The 19,482-nt window shown below is 44.8% G+C and overlaps 1 protein-coding gene across 1 annotated transcript; it reads left to right on the top strand.

Moving 5' to 3' along the window:
• The first annotated feature begins 4,001 nt into the window (after positions 1-4,001).
• Positions 4,002-8,460, top strand: TRIL (TLR4 interactor with leucine rich repeats). Its single transcript, XM_037890495.2, has one exon. It carries the CDS (start codon positions 4,617-4,619, stop codon positions 6,924-6,926), a length of 2,310 nt encoding a protein of 769 aa, XP_037746423.1. The 5' UTR covers positions 4,002-4,616; the 3' UTR covers positions 6,927-8,460.
• Positions 8,461-19,482: the final 11,022 nt, after the last annotated feature.

The raw sequence follows: 19,482 nt of genomic DNA on the forward strand, positions 1-19,482 counted from the left end.
CTGCAATCATCTCCCCTTTCCTATTTCTATTTCCTGTCTTACTCTATGCACTTTTCATCCCCCTCTCAGCACCAAGCTGCCATGTACCCTCTCTCTTCTCCATGCCTGCCTTTAATATGCATGTAGGGTGACCAGATGGCAAATGTGAAAAATCGGGATGGGTTGGGGAGAAATCGGTCCAATATAGGAAAAAGCCCAAAATATTGGAACTGTCCCTATAAAAATTGGGACATCTGGTCACTCTATATGCATGTCTTCCTTCAAACCCTAATCTTCCCAACCCTAGGGTGACCAGACAGAAAATGTGAAAAATCAGGACAGGGGGTAAGGAGTAATAGAAGCCTATATAAGAAAAAAACCCAAAATCGGGACTGTCCCTATAAAATCAGGACATCTGGTCACCTTATCCCACCTTTCCTCTGACTTCCCTCCCAACACATACTTAAAAAAAAATTAGGGAACTAACCAGGCCCTGCACCTTACTTTGATGTTCAGGGCTGTGGCTTTCTACTGCCTTCTTCCCATCTCCCTGCCTACTGACTGTAAACTCCTTGGGGGGTAGGGACCGGGCCTCATTACCCTTCTAAAGAGCCTGGCGTGTTGCTGACGCTGCATTGACAACTTCCCTGTGCCTTAGCACCTCTGAGGGGAGGACTTTCCCGGCGGGCAGAGAAAGGCTCAGGGTTCCCGTCCTGCTGGACTAGGGGAGGTTTAGTCCTTTCATAACCATTTGTTTCATAGGGACCTAATCTGTGCTAAACCCTGATCAGTGCCTTTGGCAGGTTTCTAAATACAGCTAGAAGGGGCCAGTTTACTTCAACTCCTCCCCCCCCCACTTTAAATTAAAACCACAGCGCTTTATCTGCTGCCCATGTCTTTACTTAGCGCTCCTAATGACAGGTTTCAGAGGAACAGCCGTGTTAGTCTGTATTCGCAAAAAGAAAAGGAGTACTTGTGGCACCTTAGAGACTAACCAGTTTATTTGAGCATAAGCTTTTGTGAGCTACAGCTCACTTCATCGGATGCATAGTGTGGAAAATACAGAAGATGTTTGTTTTTATACACACAAATCATGAAAAAATGGGTGTTTATCACTACAGAAGGTTTTCTCTCCCCCCACCGCACTCTCCTGCTGGTAATAGCTTATGTAAAGTGATCACTCTCCTTACAATGTGTATGATAATCAAGGTGGGCCATTTCCAGCACAAATCCAGGTTTTCTCCCCACCGCCCCCCCCCACACACAAACCCACTCTCCTGTTGGTAATAGCTTATCTAAAGTGATCACTCTCCTTACAATGTGTATGATAATCAAGGTGGACCATTTCCAGCACGAATCCAGGGTTTAACAAGAACGTCTGGGGGGGGGGGGGGAGGGGTTAGGAAAACAAGGGGAAATAGGTTACCTTGCATAATGACTTAGCCACTCCCAGTCTCTATTCAAGCCTAAGTTAATTGTATCCAATTTGCAAATGAATTCCAATTCAGCAGTCTCTCGCTGGAGTCTGGATTTGAAGTTTTTCTGTTGTAATATCGCAACTTTCATGTCTGTAATTGCGTGACCAGAGAGATTGAAGTGTTCTCCGACTGGTTTATGAATGTTATAATTCTTGACATCTGATTTGTGTCCATTTATTCTTTTACGTAGAGACTGTCCAGTTTGACCAATGTACATGGCAGAGGGGCATTGCTGGCACATGATGGCATATATCACATTGATAGATGTGCAAGTGAACGAGCCTCTGATAGTGTGGCTGATGTGATTAGGCCCTGTGATGGTGTCCCCTGAATAGATACGTGGGCACAGTTGGCAACGGGCTTTGTTGCAAGGATAGGTTCCTGGGTTAGTGGTTCTGTTGTGCGGTATGTGGTTGCTGGTGAGTATTCGCTTCAGGTTGGGGGGCTGTCTGTAGGCAAGGACTGGCCTGTCTCCCAAGATTTGTGAGAGTGTTGGGTCATCCTTCAGGATAGGTTGTAGATCCTTGATAATGCGTTGGAGGGGTTTTAGTTGGGGGCTGAAGGTGATGGCTAGTGGCGTTCTGTTATTTTCTTTGTTAGGCCTGTCCTGTAGTAGGTGACTTCTGGGAACTCTTCTGGCTCTATTAATCTGTTTCTTCACTTCCACAGGTGGGAATTGTAGTTGTAAGAATGCTTGATAGAGATCTTGTAGGTGTTTGTCTCTATCTGAGGGGTTGGAGCAAATGCGGTTGTATCGCAGAGCTTGGCTGTAGACAATGGATCGTGTGGTGTGGTCAGGGTGAAAGCTGGAGGCATGTAGGTAGGAATAGCGGTCAGTAGGTTTCCGGTATAGGGTGGTGTTTATGTGACCATCGTTTATTAGCACTGTAGTGTCCAGGAAGTGGATCTCCTGTGTGGACTGGACCAGGCTGAGGTTGATGGTGGGATGGAAATTGTTGAAATCATGGTGGAATTCTTCAAGAGCTTCTTTTCCATGGGTCCAGATGATGAAGATGTCATCAATATAGCGCAAGTAGAGTAGGGGCGTTAGGGGACGAGAGCTGAGGAAGCGTTGTTCTAAGTCAGCCATAAAATGTTGGCATACTGTGGGGCCACGCAGGTACCCATAGGAGTGCCGCTGATTTGAAGGTATACATTGTCCCCAAATGTAAAATAGTTATGGCTAAGGACAAAGTCACAAAGTTCAGCCACCAGGTTAGCCGTGACATTATCGGGGATAGTGTTCTTGACGGCTTGTAGTCCATCTTTGTGTGGAATGTTGGTGTAGAGGGCTTCTACATCCATAGTGGTTAGGATGGTGTTATCAGGAAGATCACCAATGGATTGTAGTTTCCTCAGGAAGTCAGTGGTGTCTCGAAGGTAGCTGGGAGTGCTGGTAGCATAGGGCCTGAGGAGGGAGTCTACATAGCCAGACAATCCTGGCTACCTTCGAGACAGGGGACACCATCACAGGGCCTAATCACATCAGCCACACTATCAGAGGCTCATTCACCTGCACATCTACCAATGTGATATATGCCATCATGTGCCAGCAATGCCCCTCTGCCATGTACATTGGTCAAACTGGACAGTCTCTACATAAAAGAATAAATGGACACAAATCAGATGTCAAGAATTATAACATTCATAAACCAGTCGGAGAACACTTCAATCCGTTCTGTGACAATCTTCAATCTGTGACACTCTGGTCACGCGATTACAGACATGAAAGTTGCGATATTACAACAGAAAAACTTCAAATCCAGACTCCAGCAAGAGACTGCTGAATTGGAATTCATTTGCAAATTGGATACAATTAACTTAGGCTTGAATAGAGACTGGGAGTGGCTAAGTCATTATGCAAGGTAACCTATTTCCCCTTGTTTTCCTAACCCCCCCACCCCCACTCCTCAGACGTTCTTGTTAAACCCTTGATTTGTGCTGGAAATGGCCCACCTTGATTATCATACACATTGTAAGGAGAGTGATCACTTTACGTAAGCTATTACCAGCAGGAGAGTGGGGTGGGGGGAGAGAAAACCTTTTGTAGTGATAAACATCCATTTTTTCATGATTTGTGTGTATAAAAACAAACACCTTCTGTATTTTCCACAGTATGCATCGGATGAAGTGAGCTGTAGCTCACGAACGCTTATGCTCAAATAAACTGGTTAGTCTCTAAGGTGCCACAAGTACTCCTTTTCTTTTAGGCTCCTAGAGCGGCGGGGGGGTGAGCAGAGAGGCGCAAGGGGCGGGCGGTTGGGAGCCTGGGGGGGAGGGGCCGAAGAGGCGCGAGCGGCGGGCGGTTGGGAGCCTGGGGGGGAGGGGCCGAAGAGTCGCGAGGGTCGGGCGGGTGGGAGCCTGGGGGGGGAGGGGCCGAAGAGTCGCGAGGGGTAGGCGGGTGGGAGCCTGGGGGGGGAGGGGCCGAAGAGTCGCGAGGGGTGGGCGGGTGGGAGCCTGGGGGGAGGGGCGGGGCGAAGAGGCGGACAGAGGGCGGGAAGAGGAGCAGCGCGGGCGGGGCCACGGCTCCGGCGCTCCAAAAAAGGGGCGCGCGCCCCGCCCCATCCCGTCCTGGTTTAGCCTGTTATCCTCCCTGCTGCCCTTCTTCCCTCTCCCCCTTGGCGAGGTCCGGGCTCTGCATCCGCTCCGCCAGCCCCGCTCCCCGGGGAGGGGAAGGGGGGGCAAAGTGTGGGAAGTCCGAGTTTCCGCTCCGTTTTCTCGGCAAGTTTCCGCGCTGGTCTTTCCCCTGCTCTCCCCCCTCACTCCGCCCCGTCCGTGCCGGAGCCGAGAGGAGCGGGAGCGGCGGGTCCCTCAGGACGACCCAAACTCTTTCGCCTGCACGCGGGACCCGTCCCGAGCCCCCCCACCCCTCCGGGCAGGGAGAGCGGCCGGCGCGGGGCTGCGCGGCTGGAGCAGCAGCAGCTTCAACGGAGCCTCCGGCCAGAGAGGCGGGCTCGAGAGGGGCTGCGGCGGCGGCTGCTGCCTGGGGATCCCGAGTCCAGCTACAGCTCCCCCTGCTCAGCCAGTGCAACAAGTAGCCCCGGTCCCTTGTCCCGCAGAGCGGAGGAGGGGCCGAGTAGCAGCCGCTGGGAAGGGGGGTGGGATGCTGGAGAGACACAAAGCCGGCGGGGGAAGCAGCCCGCCGCAGCTCTTCCCGGGATGGGGGCGCCTCGCAGGCTCGGCTTGATGCTGCTGCCGTGGTTGGTTTGTGACTGCCTCTCCCTCCTCTTGCTGCTTCCCTCCGTGGAGTCCATGTGCCCGGAGCCATGCGACTGCCAGCTGCAGCAGCACCTCCTGTGCACCAACCGGGGGCTGCGGGTGGTGCCCAAAACCGCCGACCCCCAGGGCATCCTGACTTACAGCCTGGGGGGCAACTTCATCGCCAACATCTCTGCCTTCGACTTCCACCACCTGGCGGGGCTACAGCGCCTGGACCTGCAGTACAACCGCATCCGCTGGCTGCACCCCAAGGCCTTCGAGCGCCTGACGCTGCTGGAGGAGCTCTACCTGGGCAACAACCGGCTGGTGGCACTGGCGCCGGGCACCCTCCGCCCGCTGGCCAAGCTACGCATCCTCTATATGAATGCTAATGAGATTGGCCGTCTGAGCACTGCCTCCTTCGCCGGCCTGGGCAGCCTGGTCAAGCTGCGGCTGGACGGCAACGCGCTGGCCTCGCTGGGCGAAGCCACCTTCTCAGGGTTGCCCAACCTGCTCTACTTGCACCTGGAGTCCAACCACATCCGCTGGCTGAGCCGTGGCGCCTTCACTGGCCTGTCCAAACTGCGCTTCCTTGACCTGTCTGGGAACCAGCAGAGTTCGCTGCGTCACCCAGAGACCTTTGGGCCGCTGGGCTCGCTCAGCACACTGCTCCTCTCTGGCAACAGCCTGCAGCAGTTGGGTGGGGGCCTCTTTCAGCACCTGCCCAGCCTGGCCAAGCTCTCACTCAGCGGCAACCGGCTAGCTCAGCTGGCGCCAGATGCTTTCGCTGGGCTGGGGGCACTGAAGGAGCTGCGACTGGATGGGAACCTGCTGAGTCACCTGCCCGCCACCTTGCTGGAGCCGCTGCGCAGCCTGGAAGCGTTGGACCTGAGCCGCAACGTGCTGGCTGCCCTGCACCCTGCCGCTTTTGGCCCCCTGCCCAAGTTGCGGGAGCTCAGCCTACGCGACAACGCACTGGCTGTGCTGCCAGGAGAGCTCTTCGCCTCTAGCCTGGCTCTTCAGCACCTAGAGCTGGACGGCAACGCCTGGAGCTGTGACTGCCGCCTGAGGGGCCTGAAGCGCTGGCTGGGCACACGGCACTCACAGGGCCGGCTGCTCACTGTCTTTGTGCAGTGCCGCCTGCCACCTGCCCTGGCCGGCAAGTACCTCGACTACCTTCAGGACGCACAGCTGCTGCCGCCCGATGGCGCCGACTGCCACAGCGGGGCCTCCCCATCTCCCTCCCCGCCACCTGCAACAGGGCAATGGCCCAGGGAGCAACAGTGGCAGCTGATTCTGGCCCCTGAGGGACTTGGGGGCAACAGCAGCCACAGCCCAGCCCAAGGGGGACCCAGATCCCTGCCCTCTGCCTCCACCATGCGCCTGCTGGGAGTTCAGGAGGGGCCTGCTCCGGGCCGAGGCAGCGGGAGAGCCGAGCCCACCCCTACTACCTCCCTACCCGACCTGCTGGGCAGCTCCAGGCCATCTCTGCCTCTGGCCGGCCCTGCATGGCCTCGGCGGGCAAGGAAGCACCACCTAGCCCCCTCTGCGGCTGGGGCCCCACTGGTATCTGACCCCTGCGACTTCAACAAGCTCTTCCTGTGCAACCTGTCAGTAGAGGCGGTCAGCACTAGCTCGGTGACCGTGCGCTGGTGGGTGCGGCCTCACCGCAGTCCCCGCCTGCTGGGGCCTGTGCGCTTCAGGCTCCTCTTTGACCGCTTTGGGGCCGCCATCAAGTTCCAGCGCTTTGTCTACCTAGCGGAGTGGAGCGAGCCAGCCGCCACCCTCCGGGAGCTGCGCCCTGACACCCCTTACCTGGTCTGTGTGGAGGGGGTGCTGGGTGGCCGCGTCTGCCCGGTGGCTCCCCGGGACCACTGCGTGGGGCTGGTCACCCTGCCCAACGGGGGCACAGCTGGCGGTCCAGACCAGCAGCTCCTCACACTGGTATTGCTGGCGGTGAATGCGCTGCTGCTCTTCGTGGCCCTAGCGGCCTGGGTATCCCGCCTGGTGCGGAGGAAAATACAGGGGCGGCGGCAGGCAGCGCCGGTGCACGTGCGGCAGATGTACTCAACCCGCCGGCCGCTCCGCTCCATGGGCACTGGTGTCTCTGCCGACTTTTCTGGCTTCCAGTCCCACCGCCCACCCCGCGGCGCTGTGGCTTGTGCCCTCAGTGAGACTGACCTCATCGAGTTCCCCTGCGAGCGCTTTGCTGACAGCAGCAGTGCCCGGCGTGGGGACGACCACCTGCTGCAGCAGCGATTCGCTGACTAGCAGCGTGGCCTGTGGAAACTACAACTCCCAGCTGGCCCCATGCTGGCATCACGGTTCAGCAGGGCGGGCTGGGAGTTGTAGTTCCCCCCTCCCCGCTGTCGCCTCAGTGAGGGCGGCGCTATGTGGAATTTAAGGCTGTTGCCAAGCAGAGTGGGAGTGGGTTGAGATGGGGCACCCTGAGTAAGACCTAGGAGCTCCATGTGGGTGAGTCTAACCGATGGGACCCAAGCTTGTTACATAATTCCATCACTGCAGTCTCAAAATATCAGTGATCCTTTCTGCAGGTAGGAGGGGGTTGGAGTTCTCCTCTTGGGCACATCCCAGTTACCAGGAGGGGTTATGTGGGGTTGGGTTTGGTCTGGCACATTTATTATAAAGAAATCCTTAAAAATATTAGTACTTTCTTGAAGATTAAAAAAAAATCACTAACCTAAGGAAGTAACTCTGCATTTTAAAATAATTGCTGTCTAGAGCGGAAGAGTATCTGAGCTAATGCATATAGCAGCAGGGGTGGACTCTGTCATCAGAGCCAGCAGTTTATGTATTGTATCTTTCAGGATAATCTTGCACTGTGTTTAAGAAGGTCCAGGTTACCTTTCACTAGTCAAACAAATAATCCAAATAGCTGATGTGATACAAGAAGTATGTTCAAAATTTACTGAACACTGAGTTTTTAAACCCATCATCACTTCCTAGGCATATTGTTGAAATAAGACTTTTAGGAACAGCATCAATACTGAATTCTGCAACATGCAAGTAATCTGAACAGTATGGAATATGGAGCGTTTGAATGATGTGGGTGTTTTCACTCAAATAGAATGCAAGACAACTGTGTGTATGTGTGTGTGTTTTATATCTTTTTAAATAAAAAACAGTAATGCAGTTGATTTTAGTTTTGCAGGAATATATTGCTGACACCACTAGGGAAAACTAACACAAGTTTTGTAACATGTTTACAGGGAATTATTTCAAAATTGTGTTTTAAATACTGTTTGGTACTTCTACACTTTAATGTGTGTTTTAGTTGTCTGGGTACATGGTTGGTTGGTCAGTGGATCACTGACCTTCAAATAATCCATCTTTGTAGCTACCTGAGTTCATACTAAGGTGAATTATTGATTGATAGGTAGCATAGATGCATTCCTTCTTTAACAATAATAGGTGGAGGATGTTTCAGAAATGTGAAACAAACTTATGCCAATAAGTAATTCTCTTGGTTTTACTGTACTAAAATTAGTTTTGTATGTACTTGTACCTTCACTGTGAAATCCATTAATTTTTTTATGTTAATCTGTGTTTCTCAGTGTTTTGCTCAGCCAATTGAGTAATGATAAAGTTAAATCTTTATCTTGAGTTAATCTCTTGCAGTAGTATATTACTTTTATTTGAATGCATTTTTGTTTTCTGAGTAGTGTTAGTCATTTTATGATCGGCTGCTCTCTACTTTCTGGGAGTTTTACTTCCCTATGTGCTTCTGCCACTATTAAACGTGGTGGTTTAGTTTACATTAGTTCTTTTTGTGTGGTCTAGAAATGGGCTAATTTAAAAAAAGTCCAAACTGTGGTTACAGTTATATGCAAATATTTTAGAAGGAGTTCAATATGTTTTTGAGACCATTGATGTTACTTCTGCTCCTATTCATTTTACCTAGAGCCTCAAATGAACTCTTGAGGAACTGAATGGCTCATGAGTTTGATGATCTATGGAGGCATCGATCTCTGTCACTGGTTCACATTTGACCTAGGTTGGTGCTGACCAGAAAGTTTTTGTTTATGGTCTGATGGTTGTTCGGTAGCCTAAATTAAGTCATGTGGTGGTGTCTGCTTTTTAATGAACAAATATTTACAAAAGACACCATAGTAATTAGTATCTTTGTTGAGAGTCCAGTGACTGAATGGGAACGAGCCTTTTATGCCCTGGAGATGGCTTCTTAATATTAGGGTCCAAATACAGTGAAGAGGGAGTGTTAGGAGAATTTGTCTTAACCCTTATCAGTTATGTGCAGAGAGTATTTCAAAGTGAATATTGATCCTATTGAATTCAATAGGAATTTTTCTACTAATTTCAATGGGGCTAGGATTTCACCCTCAGTCGAAAGTTTCATGAGCTACATCTTTCAGGGACAAAATCTTGAAGTCCATATGCAGGAAAATTTTCACTTAAAATCACTAAGATGCAGGACTGAATGAAATTTGGATTGAAGAAATGCAGGATCAGTCCTTAAATTGAGTTAATTTTGTAAGTGTCTTAAACTCTTGTCTTGTTTACTTTCAGATATCTATATAGCTATGGGTCCCATGTGATTAAGTGATTATCAGTGAACAACACCATTGTTATTGCTAGAAATTAATGGGGATTGCATAGCATTAAACTGTATATCACACTTAGTTTAGCTCTGTCACTGGATATTCTTCTAATAGAAGATGCATACATGCTGTACACAATTATGATCAGTTATGTCAATAAACCCATTTGCTAAAACAAAAGCAGTGTCTCCAGATTGATTTTAAAATGATACAGTATAAAATACACAGTTTGGTTTTATTAGTTTATAACTGTTTTTACATTACCCAAGGCTGCACCTTGTCTGTTACTTCATTCCTGTCATATTTTCTCAACATATTTTTCCAATATACCATACTTTTGTTCTGGTTATAGTATGTTGGGTTAGTCTAGGATGATTTTGGCTTAAAGCAAAATACTTTAATATCTGAAAAGAAACACTTTATGTATGCCAAGGTTGCAGGTATTGATAATTTTACTGGTTAGAGGTTTTCCTGGGTTGGTACAGACCATCTTGGACCTCTGCCGATAATGTATTATCAGATCAGTGTACAAGGGGTCATCTCGAATGTTGATATCTCGTGAACTGTTAGGGTTAACAACAAATACTTTTACTGTTGGGGAGCTATGGGTCCCAGCTTCACAGGGGTAGAAGGCATTTATTTATATGACTGGCTGATCGTATTGGACCCTAAAATACTTGTCATTCAATTTTGTTTGTTGTTCTTGAATTCTGATAATGGCCCGTCCCAAAGAATTGCTAGAGATATTAATGAATGGTTCATATCGTCTAAAATTCTGGCATTATATAAATCTGTATTAATCAGTCTTTAATTCTGGAAGTTCATGTCAAAGCCATAATGGAAGTCATGGGTAAAAAATCAAGATGGTTAGCAGAATGATACGGGTGATTTTTAAAGTCTAATGTTTCTTAACTTTGGGCTGGAAACAGGTTAGCAGAGCCATACAGATTCTTTCAGGATCAGTAAACATTTTTGTGCCATGGGTCTGGACTAACACCTGGGGAGGAATGTCAGTTCCTGAATTATGGGACTGTTATTACATAGTTCTTGTTTCACCAGTAAAATAATAGCATTTCCATCTGCCTTTTATTTCTCCGCTGCAGTTCTTCTCTAAAACCGGAGGATGTAAAATAGAACATTCTAACTTAATTGATCTGTTATCAGTCTATATTCAGAGTTGTATCTGCTTCTTTTAGTGACAAAAATAAATTTTGATTGACCTTTGCTATTCTTCGCCCTGCAGGAACCCACAAAATTCAGTGAGCTGGATGTTATTCCTACTTGCCTATAAATCATCAGAATTGTTTAAAAAGTTCCAGCTACAGATGAAATCAGTTACCACTATGTAAAGTCATTGACTAGAACAGGTATCGCAAATGCATCATAGAGGGCACAGTCTGAAAGGAATAGGTTTGTATAGGTGTAACTGAGAACCTGATTTGTCCTGTTAAACTGATATTACAGGAAACAACCACAACCGAGTTTGACTTTTGGAGCCTAGGTTGAGTTTGCTGGGCTGGCAGAAAATAATACCTTTACTTGTATACTGAGGTCAGCATGATATGGAAATTGAGACACAATAGACACGGAATCCCACAATGCCATTTGTAGAGTGACTTCAGAGTAGAAACATAGTTTAAACTATTAAAGAGATCTTCATAAATCTCCTCATTCCTGTCCCCCTAAAAAGCCCAATAAATAAACCCAAGGTTTATCTCCCTAAATCATGTCATTTGCAGTTTCATCAGCATAACCTTTTAAATTATTGATTATGATCAAATTTAAATAAAGTAGGTGCAGTGGGTCAGTATCAGCATGTTAATAGGGTTAATAAGAAGTCAGCTTTACACTTTAGGTTACAAAGTGTAACACAAAATTTCATATATATCCAGTGTGTTTGCAACAGATGTAATGGGTGAAGGGGCAGGTAGGAGGAAAGCTACCCAGTTTACCTGTTCAAACATCTAGCGGCACACAAAATTCAGGGTTTGTCTGCAAAGTGGAAAAAGCTTTGTTTGTGGGGTAGATGCAGCTGCTTGAAAAATGTGGCCTGCAAAGTTGGCAAAAAACAACAAAACCCAAATCTTGAACAAATATGCATTAACACACATTAACATTTATTCTTTGTTTGGACATCTTTTTTGAGAAGAGTTGCTGCAGATGAAATGGTGATCTATAATTCGTTATGTATCTTAATTGAGTGAATAAATGTAGGGCCCCATTCTGCATACCTTTTGAATGCAGAGATTTCGTTATTTTTGTTGTACCATAAATATAACATAGTTTTGTCAGAATGTCCCTAGACACAATTTTTTTTTTACTGCTGTTTGTTTTTCTCAAATGTTTATTTTTCTCAGGCATGCACATTAATTCCTATAGAAGAAAAGTCTGTTGTCTTTGAATTGCTTACGTTCATGGACAATTACATCATAAATGTATTGCTATAACTATTCCTTGAGATCTTTATCAAAACAAATATGTCATTTGTCTTTACAAAAAAGCTATAAAAAATTTCAGAATGTGATTGGTCCAGTATGAATAAATAATCATTGGAAGAAAACTGCCTTAAAGTATGTGAAAACATTAACAAACTTCTTGATAAAGTAGGTTTTGGAGTGAACTGGTGAAAATATCCAGTATGATATCATTTTATAGGCCTTAGGCATTGATAAGCCAATTTTATTACCAGTTGTGGAGGAGTGCCTGGTGTCAGAACTGAAAATGACTAATTCAGGGTAGACACATGCCAAACTGATGATTATTCTAATGTAAGAGTTCACCCAGCCACTACCAAGATAAGGCCAGTATGTATCACCATACTGGTTAACAAGAAGCAAAAAACAGTCTCCTTAGGCATTCCAGGTCCTATCACCATGCAGACATCAGTTTATGATGAGAGGTTACTGAAAAACAGATTAATCATATATAAAGTTCTTCCAATCCCAAAGGATCAGTCACTTCCGCAGGTCAATATATAACTCAGATCTTACCCCAAAATCGTGCTTGTAGCTAATCCTTTAGTAACTAAAAACAACGAGGAGTCCTTGTGGCATGATCATGCCCAAATAGATTTGTTAGTCTCTAAGGTGCCACAAGGACTCCTCATTGTTTTTGCTGATACAGACTAACACGGCTACCACTCTGAAACTATACAAACTAAAAGTTTTATTAGTAAAAGGAGAGTTATTAAATGGTTAAGGAATCATATACGTTACAATTGATTTTCTGAGTTTGCAGGTCAGAATGATAGCAGTGATGTTAAATCTGCTAGGTTGGCATAAGTTTCTCTGGTTCACCCAACAGGTTGGGGGTCATTCAGTAACTTTTTGTTCAAAGCTTTCCTAGATAATCCCAGTTCAGAGAGGAGAAGCAGGAATGAAGACAAAGCAAGTGATGTCACCGCTTGCAAGTTAAATCCCAGCTCATGCGCCTGGAAAGTTCCTCACCAGTATGGAGTCTGGGCTTACATGTGCATGGAAAGTTACTAGTAAAAGATGGAGACTTCAATCACATGGCCTCATCACATATCCTTGCATGCTTTGCTGAATCATAGAGGTAGCCATTGGCTCCGTGCTGTCTGAGATGTCCTCAGGAAGGGCTCATGAAGAGCTGATTCCCTTCAATGGCCCATCACCATATGGATGGCCTATATACCAGTGAGAGCTAGTCTGAATGTAAATTTGTCTGGGGGGGGTGTCATCCAGGAACAACACATGTCTGAGATACAAATACAGAGCAAATGTTCATAACTTCAGATATAAAGATAATACATGCATGTAAACATGATTATCATATTTAGCAGATTACACTTTTCCATTGACAGTTTACATGACATACTCTTACCAGATTTAGTGAAATGGTGCAACGATAATGATACATTAGTGATTGTAACAGTAGTGTACACTTGGTTATCATTCTTTTTATAAAGCATCACACCAGTTACTATGGTAATTATGTGCAGTACGTTTATAGGCTAGAAATAAATCAGTAGTCATGTTTTTTCCATTGTAATATATATTTGGTTCTTTTACTTTAATCAATTCAGATATATTTTAAAGAGAACTAATGGTCTGCTTACAAACAAAACCACTCTGTCAGTTAGTAAATTACTCTTATCAACAGTTCCTAAGGGCTGGTCTATACTACACAGTTAGGTCACCTAAGCAGTTTATGTCGACTTAATTATGTCTGTGTCTATACTACAGCCTTCCTCCTGCTGATGTAAGTGCCCTACTACACCAACATCATAACTCCACCTCCATGAGAGGTGTAAGGCTTATGTCCGTGTGGTAAGGGCGATACTGTCTGTGTAGCCACTGCATCCCTTACATTGGCTGTCTTGTCAATTTTATGTCTGAAGCTGTGAAATTGACAAGAAAGCCAGGCACCTAGAGCCCTGCTGCCCCCACACCTGGCTGAGAGCCAGGGGAAGAATGGACCTGCTCCCAGTTAGGAGTCAGGGTGAGAAGCCCCGGTGGCTTCGGACGCCGCTCCCAGCTGAGAAGCCCTGGTACCTTCAGACCTTCTCCCTGCCTGGAGCTGGGCAGCCTTGTCAATTTCATGGCTCTGGAGCTGCCAGTGGAGCTGAGAGACTGGGCTCTCAGCTCCCCACACTGCCCTTCTTAGGTTGGTGGAAGCGCTCCTGGTGAGGTTGCTGCAGTAATTAACTGTGGTTTCTATAAGATGATCTAATCTAGGTTGATTTACATTTCTAGTATAGACATACCCTAAGATTATCACTTTTTTATTCCAATACTCAAATCAAATTGCTTCCAGGTACAATAGTCCTATAATTAGCACAATTTATAGTGCTCTTAGGGACCAGATAAATACGTAAAACACTGCTACTTACTTTACTTAAGATCTTTTTCTTCTGGAATATGTTTGTGCAAAAATAAGTTATTTTTTCCCCTTCCACCTATTTCTTCCTTCATTCTTTAGAGATCCACCCACGTAGAGGGCATGTAAACTTTTGTGTCTGCAATCCCACCAAAATCATTGGTACTCCACTCATGTGCAAGAGTCCATGTGGGCATGTCACTTTGCAGGTGCCGAGGCTTTTATTAGTAATATTGCTGCTTAGAGGTGCTGTGAGAGGGAAGTTTATTTTTGTTAAACTAATTTGTGAGGGGAGCAATTAAATAGTATTGTGTATATATAGGGCCATATTTTTGCCCTCTCTTTACGGATTACTCCTAACTGGTGTGAAGAGGAATTTCATTGCTCAAGACTATAGTATAGCTCTGAATCTTTATTATCTGAGAATAGAAAATTTTAAAAGATTTGATTATGGCCACTTAATTCTTCATTTCATTATAAGACATTGTGTGAAATCTTGGCCCCCCGGAAGTTGATAACAAAACTCCCGTTGACTCAGTATCTCTAATCAGCTCACAAGATGTTGTCCTATTGTCTGTTGTTCATTTAGTTGTGATTGTTGAGCAATCATTTAGATACTAAACAAAAGAATTATCTAAGTACAGACTTTGCACTGTAGCTTATTTAGATAATAAGACACAAGGATGGTTTTGTGACATCATTAATTCAGGAGTGTTGTATGTAAGGAACAAGGTGAAGCAGAGTGCCTACACAATATATTCTTTCTTACTTGTACATGCAGAAAGAAAATACTTTGTCCTGGTTGGCTGAAAACAATTATGTAAGGCTGTTTATCTCCTCGGAGGTAATATTGAGAGGTGGTACAATGTTAACAAATCATATTGCCTATGGATATGCATGCATCCTGATTTGTCTGCAGCAGAAGTTTTGTGAAACCATTGCGTAGTTTTTTCTGGATGTCCAACTCCCTTTAGTTTACATGGAAAAGCTGTTGAACTTTTCATGGCTAAAGTGGGAGATGTTTCCAAATATTTGTTTTGAAGGTATTCAAAATTGATGTAAGAATATAGCTATTAATCTCTTATTTGATTGAACATCAAAATTCAGCTACTGTTAACCTTGGTTAATATTTACCTCTAGAAGAAAGAGATTGTTATTCACTACAATAGAAGTCCATATGTGCTTAATATGAAATAGTTTGAAGGGTGTGAACAATCTTACTAATTGATGCTAAGCATATATATCACTATATAATCAGAAGAGTCAGAAACCATTAGGGTTTTATTACTCCTTCATATGAATATACTCAGAAAAGGCATTATAGGAGAAAAAAACTATTAATTTCTCCTATTTTTTGTTTGTTTATATGTGAAGAATAACATGGTATATGCCATATTGCAGTACAAGGATCTACATATCAAGTGTATTACAGTACAAAGCCCAAAGGTTTTGCCTATGAGAGAACTTGGAATATTGCTGAGGAAAACGGGGCATCTGTCCTATGAATCACTTACTCTTTAAGGGCTTGATCCTCTTTCCATTGAAGTAATTGTGAGTTTTACCAATCTAAACAGGATCAGACCCAAAGTGATGCCTGATTTTTTTAAGGGGAAAAAATATGAGGATGAATAAACTATAGGTCTTTTGTGCTTGCTCTCTCTGGAACTTAGTTCTGTGGTCCACTTCAGTGGCGTATGTAGCAGTGACCACACACATGCTCAGAGAGGACTCTGTCTTTTTTAGTGTTGAATGTTTCACGTGAAATGGGTGTGAAAAATGGCAGAAGAAAGTAGTGGTTAAATGAATTTAATTTGTCATTTACAGTAGATGGTCACACCCTGGCTCTCCCTGGGCACTCAGTAATGTCCTAAATCAGGCCTCAGGTGCTTATAATCAGTACTTCTTTGAAGATTCCACAGCAGTGGAATTTTCTGCCAAAATTTTTCCTTGCCACAGAATCTGAGCTTTCATTTTAAAAAAAAAAAAAAAAAAAAAAAAAAAAAAAAGAAATCAGGCCTCAAGTTTGCAAAGATCAGTTTGAAAATGTGCACCAAGTACCAACTGATGCAGTTACAGTTTGCAGAGAGTCCAAAACAGTAGCTAAGATGTCTGAATTTTCCCAGTCATCATAAGGGTGTTAATGTTAAATCTGAAACCTAAAGATGGCAACATAAAGCCAAACATTAACCATTTAATTGCTGATAACGAAAGGAGAAACATACAGCTAATGTACTTACCCCACAAACACTGCCTTACGGTCCTCCCTAAATATTGAAAAGGCCCACCTATACCTTACTCAGCTGTCAAAACCTTTTACTTCTGACCCTGACAGCTTCCTAATGCAGTTTGGCATTATCAATACCAAATTCTGCAGCCTGCTGAAAGTTGAAAATGTAGGAACAGCATAAAACAAACAACACAGAGGCTGTTTTACTGACTAAATTCAATATTTTAAATGAATAATGCAATTACTCTCCTCTCTATTTTTAATTTATATAAATCTGCCACAGAATTTCCACCAGTCTGTTGCAGAATTTAGGTGAAGCTTGCTCTAATGTATGTTGGACCTTGTTTATAACTGTGGTGCTGATGCCACTGTCTCCTCTCAACATGAACTACTTCAAAGACCTCACCAATCCATACTGGGCCTCCTCTTGCATGAGTGCAGATTAGTGATGTTCTGTTTGATGCAGCACACTTGATTGGTTTGTTTGTGAAACCATGCCTTAGTGGGTCATAACTGAGAAGGCCAAATTCAGGACAAACTGCTGAGAAGTAGGGCAAACACACCCCAAAACGGGTGGTGGTTATTTTATAAGATATACCAAACTAGCCACAAAAGTAAACTCCTGTTTCACCCACACTGGCTAACAAGAAAACATAAAGGTAGTTTCCTCAGGCATCACAGTTCGTATATCACCACCAAAAACACTGGATTCAGAGATGAGTGGTTCTTTATAACCGGTCTCATAAAATAATAGGTTCTTCTGATCCCAAAGGACCAGCCACACACCCAGGTCAATCTATAACTTAGATCTTACCCAAAAGATTGTGCCCATCCTTTAGTATCTAAAATCTAAAGGTTTATTCATAAAAAGAGAAAAAGAATGGTCAGAGTTAAAATTGGTTAAAGGAATCAGTTACATACAGTAATGGCAAAGTTCTTGGTTGAGGCTTGTAGCAGTGATGGAATAAACTGCTGGCTTAAGTCAAGTCTCTGGAGTACATCCACAGCTTGGATGGGTCATTCAGTCCATTGTTCAGAGCTTCAGTTTATAGAGGTAAACAGAGGTAAGAAGCAGGACTGAAGACCAAAATGGAGGTGTTTCCAGGGTCTTTTATACCTTTTGCCATGTAGAGGGCATCCCATTGTTCTTACTGTGGAAAATCACAGGAACAAGATAGAGTTTGGAGTCACATGGGCAAGTCACATGTCCATGCATTTTGCCTAGTCACAGCAAGACATTCCATTAAGCGTAGATAGACGTCTCCCATGGTACATTGTCAGTTAAATGTTCTTTCAATGGGCCACTCAATTTGAATAGGCCCTCCAAGATGTGCTGGCTAATTACTTCATGGGCGTTACCGCAGGAGCAAATCTTTGAAATCCAAGTATAGAGCCAATACTTATAACTTCACATACAAAAATGATACATGCAGACAGATAGCATGATCATAACCAGCAAATCATAACCTTTTTATAGACACCTCACTTGACAACATTTGTACAAAATTTGCTGCAAATATATAACAGTGGTTGCAACAATGATTGATGTGGTCATATTTTAATCAGATAACGTCGCAGTTTGCTATTGTGTTTTATTTATATACTTGCTAAACTACAATAGTTGATCATCTGCAGTGGGTTTCATCATCAATGCAGATTTAAGGGACTTATCTACAGGCTTGAAACTGCACATTATGTGGGAGTGGGGAATAGAGTTGGAAGCAGGTGGAGGAAAAGTCTTTTATTCTGATTTAATTAAAAAGGAGGTGATTGCTGTTACCAATAGCTAGTGTTCTTAACAGAAGAAGGTTCAGACAAATTGCTAATTAATTACCGTGTTAAATCTGGGATTTTAAACCAGACAGGTAATTTTATTCAGGAATAATTTGTCATGGGCGTGGTTCTCCATTTCTGTTCGGCCACTTTATACACTCCAGTCTTATAAAAAGAATGTAAAGGCAGCAGGTCACCCCAGCAAGGAGTTTCCCAGGGTAGGAGTTTTTATGCTAAAGGAGAGGCACAAAGGTGGCATAAGGCCAAAGTTACCCCTCCCTTCCATTCTTGCACCATATGGAGCCCAGGTGCAATTGAGAACCAGGGCCAGTATCTCTTAATTTGAGTAAGTCTCACTTGTCATGTAATTTAAATATAAATACGGTGCAGATTTTAGATTTGAGAGAGAAAGAAGGAAGTTTAAACAGTCATAGAGTGATAGGATTTAAGGCCAGAAGGGACTCCAGATCATCTAGTCTTACCTGTATATCACAGGTCATTGTCACATCCAGCACCTGCACATGAAACCCAACAGCTAAAATTAGACCAAAGTATTTGAACCCACAGGAGACTAACCTATTATGTGCCACAGACAGAGAATGGGAGGGACCAGGGTGCACCCATGCCCAGGGCCCCCGCAATGGCAGGGAATTGAGTAAATGAGACATACTCAGGTAATCCCAGCAAGTGACCCGCACAGCATGCTGCAGAGGAAGGTGAAAACCTACCAAGGTAACTGTCAGACCTGGGAGAAAATTCCTTCTCAATCCCACATATGGTGATCAGTTAGACCCTGAGCATGTGAACAAGAACCAACCAGCTAAGCACATGAGACAGCAGCTTTCAGAAACTAGTAGTTCTGGAAAAACACCTACTTTTTCTCACCAGCCACTTTAACTTCAAATAAACAAACTGCTGAGTCAGCACAGGTTGAACTAGCCCATGGTTCATTGAAAACCTCTGGCAATGTCTTAATACAGGGATCAGCAACCTTTGGCACACGGCCCTTCAGGGAAATCCACTGGCAGGCTGGGACAGTTTATTTACCTGCAGCATCCACAGGTTTGGCCAATCGCAGCTCCCACTGGCTGTGGTTTGCTGTTCCAGGCCAATGGGGATTGCGGGAAGTGGCGTGGGCTGAGGGATGTGCTGGCCACCACTTCCAGCAGCCTCCATTGTCCTGGAACGGTGAACTGTGGCCAGTGGGTGCTGCAATCGGCCGAACCTGCAGAAGCTGCAGGTAAGCAACCCGTCCCAGCCCACTAGCGGATTTCCCTGATCGGCCGCATGTCAAAGGTTGGCAATCTGTATATTAATGCATGTGGTACAGGGAAAGTTTTATTTAGTTAAAATATTTGTTTATGGTTTGTTCATACTTAAAACATTTTGCAGTTTGAAAATAACAATGAAT

The sequence above is a fragment of the Chelonia mydas genome, chromosome 2, assembly GCF_015237465.2.
Source record: "Chelonia mydas isolate rCheMyd1 chromosome 2, rCheMyd1.pri.v2, whole genome shotgun sequence".
Lineage (NCBI taxonomy): Eukaryota > Metazoa > Chordata > Testudines > Cheloniidae > Chelonia > Chelonia mydas.

Coding starts and splice junctions, on each gene's coding strand:
- TRIL (XM_037890495.2), top strand. CDS start 4,617: ATGGGGGCGCCTCGCAGGCTCGGCTTGATGCTGCTGCCGTGGTTGGTT.